The following is a 7,105-nucleotide window of genomic DNA, read 5'->3' as shown; positions in this document are numbered from 1 at the left end:
AAAAAAATAATCTAAAAATTTAAACAAACGAGTTTAAAAATCCACAAAGTAATTTTTTATTGGAAAAAAACGTATAATGCCCACATATATTCAGTTTAAAGTGTATCTCAATGATATGACTATTCCACGAATCGGTGCATTTGATTTTGTTATGAAAAAATTATAAAGTTTATAATATTGAAATCGGATCATCCAATTTTACTTTTTAAAAAATAAAAAAATTTAAAGTATTAAAATCGGACCTATCAACTTGTGTAGTGTCCAAAAAAATATTGAATGCACTAAAATTAGAGGTCTGATTTCATACCTTTCTTTGCCGTTTAAATCTGACTATCGCACTTAATATGTTGTATCCGGATTCAAACTTTGGTAAATTTATCAAGTATTGAATATGAACCCTTAAGTGTTGTGTAGATAAGTGTGTAGTGTGAATGTATTGTAATACTTATAATTGTGGGTTGTCCAATTCACTTGACCAAAAAAAAAAATCTGACCATTTGGTTTACTTAATAACAATTAAAAAAAACACCAAGCATTCCAATAACAATGAATAGCGCTCTATTTTCACCTTCATCAATATATATAAAAGAAGCCTTAAAACAGAACATCTTATCATGATTAGAAATGTAATGGAAGGGTATCAAACGGGTAAAGAAAACCCAATAGCTATAAGCTCATGGGATAATTTATGTTGATATTTGTGGCTCAATCAAGTAAACATAATACAAAATTAATCCCAACTTGTTGGAGGGCAAACAAGTGCAGTAAGCAAATCATTCATTGAATCAATGCAAGCCGTCATATATTGGACCTTGACTTTCTTCGTGTGCTATGAATCACAGCGGTCGACTAAAGTCATGCAAACGTGTGTGAAATGGTAACAATAGTTAGCACTAATTTAATCAAATTCTTTCTTATCCTTATCTATTAATAACTTCGTGAATGAACATCCACTAGTTAAGTTGACCATTTTCCTTGAAAATAAAATCAAAATGAAATAAAGAAAAATAAGTTCCTCTTTCATTTGAAGATGACATTGTTTTTGTTAATTTTAGTATTTTACTATTGATAAAAAAGATAAACAAAATATAAAATCCCAATAAACATGAATTTATTCTTAATCCAAATAAACAATATAAAACGTTTTACTCCATCATCCAATTACATCTTTTTTTTAGACAACTATTTACATTGACGATATAAAAAATAATTATTTATACTGATATTATATTACACGGATACAAAAATCAAATCTCATTAAAATTTGATAAGAATGAATAATTAAATGGATATTCTATTGAGAATATCACATAGTTACAATTTTTTGGCAAGTCTATCCTAACATTCTGCCAATAGTTTTATCCTTAAAATAATTTACCCTTATCAAAAAGGAAGAAAATAAAACAAGTAGACGACAAAGCTACAGCAATGGCCCACACCATACACATCTGAAGCACACATAAATTCAATTAGCATGTGTTGAAGTTTGAATAAATTCAATGCAAGACCTCAAAACTCAGCTACCTATTCCTATTTTCTAGATAACAACACAACAGATTTCACCTTAAACAATGGAGACAGCCAACATAAAATCATAAAATATATTCCGAAAAACCAAAAGGCATCTTGCTTCTTCTACTTTCTGCAATGGGAATGATGCCTCAGAGATGTCACTGCCTGAAGTGCTGAATTTTATGGTTTTCCCTCTGTCCCTTTTTTATTTCAGAAGACAAAGTCTCTGAGTTAAAACATTTCGTATGTAATTGTAACAATTTGGAAATTTTCATGGCAAAACAACTGCTTAATATAATAATGGAATGTCAACTTATAATTAATTTTCTGGCACCAAGAAAAATTATAAAGAAAATCTCATAACCAATTCATTTTCTAGAAGCATAAAGATTTTTTAATTTCTGATCACTCTATCATGGTAGACTCTCCCAAATTCTCTTTATTGACATGAAAATAACTCTGTTTCCAAAGTCAAATCTCTTAATATAATCAGATGGAAAGCAAGCATGTTAATGACACTATCATACCAACATATGATTTCGCACATAAAAAGCTAAAATGGAAAACTAACTTCATGTCAAAATAACAAGCCATATTTACCTTACATAATTTTCTACAATGAAGTCTTAGGCTTTTATATACACTAAAATATTTGCTTTAATCTAAGTTATTCCTTTATGATCATTTTGCAAGAGATTAATTGCAGCTTTCAGGACGAGTTCTTAGCCATAAGAATCACCTTAACAATCCAATGTGCTTTTCTTTTTTAAATGAACAATCCGATTTGTTAGTTATCTCTCAAGCAAAACTAAGAAGAAAAATAGACATAAAAGTCGTAGGTAGCTTGAAATGTTGGTTTTTAAGAGTGGAAATAAGAACAGGACACAACCTCTTTCAGTAAGAAAATTAATTCAGTCTAATTGATATCACTGTAAAAAACCTTTATCTTATGTGGCTGAAGTACAAGAGAAAATAAGAAAGACTAGGGAAAACTACTTACTCTTTTCACTAAGACTATTTATGATCTCTTTATCCAAGGTATCAAGAGTAAACCACCATTTTGACACTTGAAAGATTTTTTACACCATCATTCGAATAAATTTGTCAAACATTTTTTATCTTTCCAGGACTATTTTGTTCGAACTAAAACCTTTCAAGTGACAAAATGCTGGTTTACCCAAATATCAATTTCTTATCCTTTAACTTCATGATTTTTTTTTTATTCTAAAAGGGAAGAGGGAAGAAAAAGTTTTGAATTAGAAAATGGATTAAGCTTTATATTTTAAGGCCTTCCCTTCTATCACTTTCCCTCCAAAACGTAGCTAGTACAAGATGAGTATCATAGGGGCTACTAAACAGTTAACTTGCAATGAATGTTTCCTGTATGATATAGGGTTCCAACCCCATCAGGAACTCCATAATCACAAGCCAGATCACCCAAAATATAGCAGTAAATGGGTAATAGCATACACATACCAGTAACAAACATCATGCATAACCTCTTTGAGCAGCTAAAATTATTGGTCCTCAGTATCAATGACCAATTTTTTGAAAGTGAACACTGTCATGCCATCCATTTTAATAGCAACACAAAGGCTTGGAGCTGCAAGAAAATATAAGCATTAATTCCCTTTTTAACAAGAAATCATCAACAGAATATCCAGAAAGTAGCAATATAATACTCACCCCTATTATGTTAAAGATGAGGTAAAGGCTTAAATGTACTGAGTAGCAAAGCTTCTCTTTGGCTCAGAAATACAGACCATCGAGAAAGCCCTCCAAAGAAAAAGCAGCCTTGCTATTCCAATAGACTCCTCAAGTTCAAGGCGATATGTAAAGATTTGTTTCCAGGAATCACCAATAATCCTTGCAAGAACAGTAACCATCCTTAAAATGGTGAAATCTATTAGCATCCCTCAAAATAATTTCTCTTCCAGTGACTTTAGCAATCAATTTGATTGCAGAATGGCAATCGCCACAAACCCGCAAATTTTTTATGACTCTAATTGGCATCCCATTAGGCACTTTTAGGAGACCATATGCTACAGCTAGTTTTTCACTATGATAACCCAAGCTATGTGTCTTCTCTTCCTCATCCACATCATGTAGCACAAAGCTACCATCCGGACAGTACCCGGCTTCCCTTAACAATCCACCTAACTTCTCCAACATTTTCATAATAACTGGCTGTTCGGGGTGGCCCTTGCTGTCTCCTCCTGTGAACATATGTACCTTCTTCTCCACCTCAATCCAACTGCAGCCAGGCAATTTGATAACACTCCTGGCTTTTATTTTTCCCCTAAGGACTTCAACATCCCTCCATCTTCCTTTGGTGGCATACATATGCGAGAGCAGGACATACGGCCCAGCATTTTTGGGCTCTAGCTGAGCAAGCTTCTCCACTGCGACTTCAGCCAAATCCAGCTTCATGTGGGTTCTGCATGCACCTAACAGTGAACCCCAAACAATAGCATCTGGTTCCATTGGCATCTTTTCTATTAGTTTCATTGCTTCATTTACCTTGCCTGCTCGACCCAGCAAATCAACCATGCAAGCATAGTGTTCGATTCCTGGTTCCACTTGATATTTGTATTTCATTGACTCAAAAAATTCAATCCCTTGATCTACCATGCCACTGTAGCTACAAGCTGTAAGAACTCCAACAAAGGTAACATCATCTGGTGGAACTCCCAAGAAGCACATGTCACAGAAGACATCTAAAGTTTCCTCTGCCAAACCATGCTGGGAATAACCTGTGATCATAGAATTCCACATAACTACATCTTTCAAAGGAAATCTGTCAAAAATCTGTTTTCCTTTCACAAGATCACCACACTTAACATACATTGTGATCAACACTGAGGCAACATACAAATCTTGATCAAACTTAGATCTCACCAACTGGGCATGAACCTGTCTCCCATGATCAAGACTTGCTAAGCTGGTACACACAGAAAGAACACTGATTAATGAGGGAAAATTCAATGCGACACCTTCTCTCTGCATCCTAGCAAACAAATCTAATGCTTCTAACTCATACCCTTTCCTTTCATAAACCTTGATCATGGCACTCCAAGTCCCCTCATCCCTCTCCTTCATTTGCTCAAACACACATCTTGCCTTATCCAGATCCCCATCAAGTCCAAATCCCAAGATCATCTCATTACATGCAATAACAGGCTTCCCCGGCATTGCCTTGAAAATCTCACAAGCCTCCCTCATCCTCCCACTCCTAGTATACCCCATAAGCATTGCCGTCCATGACACCTCATTCCTCTCGGGCATCACCTCAAACAATTTCCTTGCAACATCCACACGCCCATTTCTCGCATACCCGGCAACCATGCTAGTCCAAGTCACCACATTCCTCTTCGGCATCTCATCAAACAATGCCCTCGCTTCATCCAGACGCCCCTCTTCACAGTATCCACCAACCATAATCGTATATGCCACAACATCCTTAACGGGCATCATATCAAACATGTCACGTGCATCCTCAAAACGCCCACTCTGCAACAACCCACCAAGCATCACAGTCCAAGACACCACATTCTTATCTGGCATCTGCCAAAACAATGCTTCAGCCTCTTCAAGCATACCCATTTGAACATAACCACGGACCATCGAAGTCCACGAAACCACATTCCGGTCTGGCATTGTGTCAAAAACTCTCCTGGATTCAACAATCATCCTGTTCTTTATGAACCCGGAAATTAAGGTGTTAAAGGACACAGTGTTCCGTTGGGGCATTTGGTCGAACAGTTGGAGGGCCAAGTGGGGTTGGCGGGTTTGGAAGTAACCGGATATGAGGGCGTTCCAGGAAGCAGTAGTTCGTTGCGGTTGGGGAATTTGGTCGAACACCTTGTGGGCGTGGGAGATTTGACCGGTGCGTGCGAAGTGGGAGATGAGGTTGGTGGTGGCGGTGCAGTGTGTTCTAAAGAGTTGCATGATGATGGTGGGGAAGAAGCGTCGTCGATAACGTGAGGTTGCATGGCGAAGAGTGTGACTCAACATAACTTCATCCAAATTTGTTGTCAAATTTATTTATGATCGCTATGCTTGTGAAGACCTTATTCTTATTTTCAGGTTGCGAGACTCGAACCAGTCAATTTCTAAACTGATAAAATTCAAAATTTTACAATTTTGCATAATAAATTGTCCATAATTTATCATTAAAAATTCACAACCAACTTCAAATATCAACGTTTATAACTAACAAATATCAAAATGCACAATGCAGTGAAGCATTACACCATAGCACCATCAACATCAAAAAGTTCAGCAACTCAACAAATTCAACAAATCAGAATCGGAAAAGTCAGCATAAACAACTCAGAATAAGAAAAATCAGCATAAACAACTAAGAATCAGAATCATAGAATAAGCAACTCAGAATAAGAAATTCCAGCATAAACAATGTAATGAAGCATTGCACCTTAGCACCGTCAACAATTCAGAAATAAAAAAAAATTCAGCAACCCGCAACTCAGAAATCAGAATAAATAAAATTAACAAAATAACCAAAAATAAATTGAGGCAGCAGTGCTTACCGGCGGCGAGGGAGGAAGGAAGGTGCTGGCGCGGCACAGCCGAGCAGAGAGAGACAGAGTGAGCTCGAAGAAGGACGGTGAGGAGAAGCGAGCAGACCTTTCACGGGCGACGACGGCACCCACAGTCTGTCTCCGCCGGCGGCAACAGCACCCTCTACCGGAGGAGAAGAGTTCAGCGATGGGATGGTGGCTGGGTTCCAAGAAGGGTTTAGGACGTTAGGGTTGGGTTTGTCGCAGTGAGAGAGAGAGAGAGAGAGAAAGGGGCGGGGTGGGGTAACAGAGACCTTGAAGACAGTGACGCTGTGCGCAGAGTTCGCGACGGCAAGAGAAGATCTCCAAGCAAAGGTTTCACGGCGAGGAGAAGAGGGTGAGTGGCAGAGACGTTCGGCGGTGAGACAACACCCTCTATTTGTCACAATGCCGCCGAGGAGAGGAGTTCGGCGATGGTGGGGGCTGCTGCCTTCGGGCGATGGTGGGAGCTGGGTAATGAGTTTTCAACTTTTGATGATGATGAGTGGGTTTAGTTAGGTTTTGAAAACCGAACCGGTAATCGAATCGCTTTAGTTACTGATTTATTGGTTCATAAGTTTAACCGATTCAACTGTGGTTGAATTGAAAAAACCGTTTTATAATAAAATAATAAATAAAATATAAATGAACACATTAAATATAATTATAGTCTAATATAAACTTTAAAATATCATCTAAATTAAAAGTACTACATAAATCAAAATATTATGATCTCATTCAAATACAAACTCAAAAATCAAATAACAACAATAACCAACTAAATATAAAATACCAACATCTAATTCCCCGCAGATTTGCTTTGTTAATATCATCACCATTATTACGAGAAATTCTATTTGTTTTTTTCGGCCGAATTGGATTGTGACAATGTAAGCTCCTTAATATGTTTATTGCACTCTTACTACTTCACCGTGCTCTCTCTATTACTTATATTATTTTGAAGCATAATTTACTTAGAATCTGTTTTTGGGAAGTAGCAGAAGCTATTTTTTTTTATTTTTGGATTATGAGAA

The 7,105-nt window shown here is 36.8% G+C and overlaps 1 protein-coding gene across 4 annotated transcripts; it reads right to left on the bottom strand.

Annotated features, from left to right (window-relative positions):
• Positions 1-1,237: 1,237 nt before the first annotated feature.
• LOC112743883 (pentatricopeptide repeat-containing protein At1g56690, mitochondrial) lies at positions 1,238-6,558 on the bottom strand. 4 transcript variants are annotated; one of them, XM_072214782.1, is made up of 5 exons: positions 6,063-6,543; positions 4,553-5,629; positions 3,199-4,453; positions 2,989-3,115; positions 1,238-1,712 (listed from the first exon to the last, which is right to left on the bottom strand). In XM_072214782.1, the coding sequence occupies exons 2-3, from the start codon at positions 5,524-5,526 to the stop codon at positions 3,367-3,369; spliced, it is 2,061 nt and encodes a 686-aa protein (XP_072070883.1). In that variant the 5' UTR covers positions 5,527-5,629; positions 6,063-6,543; the 3' UTR covers positions 1,238-1,712; positions 2,989-3,115; positions 3,199-3,366. The 4 variants fall into 4 exon arrangements, with proteins under 4 accessions (XP_072070883.1, XP_025649078.1, XP_072070882.1 ...); XM_025793293.3 differs by having other exon boundaries at positions 3,199-5,629; positions 6,063-6,558; XM_072214781.1 differs by having other exon boundaries at positions 3,199-5,624; positions 6,063-6,556.
• Positions 6,559-7,105: the final 547 nt, after the last annotated feature.

Source organism: Arachis hypogaea, chromosome 14 (genome assembly GCF_003086295.3).
Source record: "Arachis hypogaea cultivar Tifrunner chromosome 14, arahy.Tifrunner.gnm2.J5K5, whole genome shotgun sequence".
NCBI lineage: Eukaryota > Viridiplantae > Streptophyta > Magnoliopsida > Fabales > Fabaceae > Arachis > Arachis hypogaea.
This window is presented reverse-complemented; position numbering and strand designations above follow the sequence as displayed.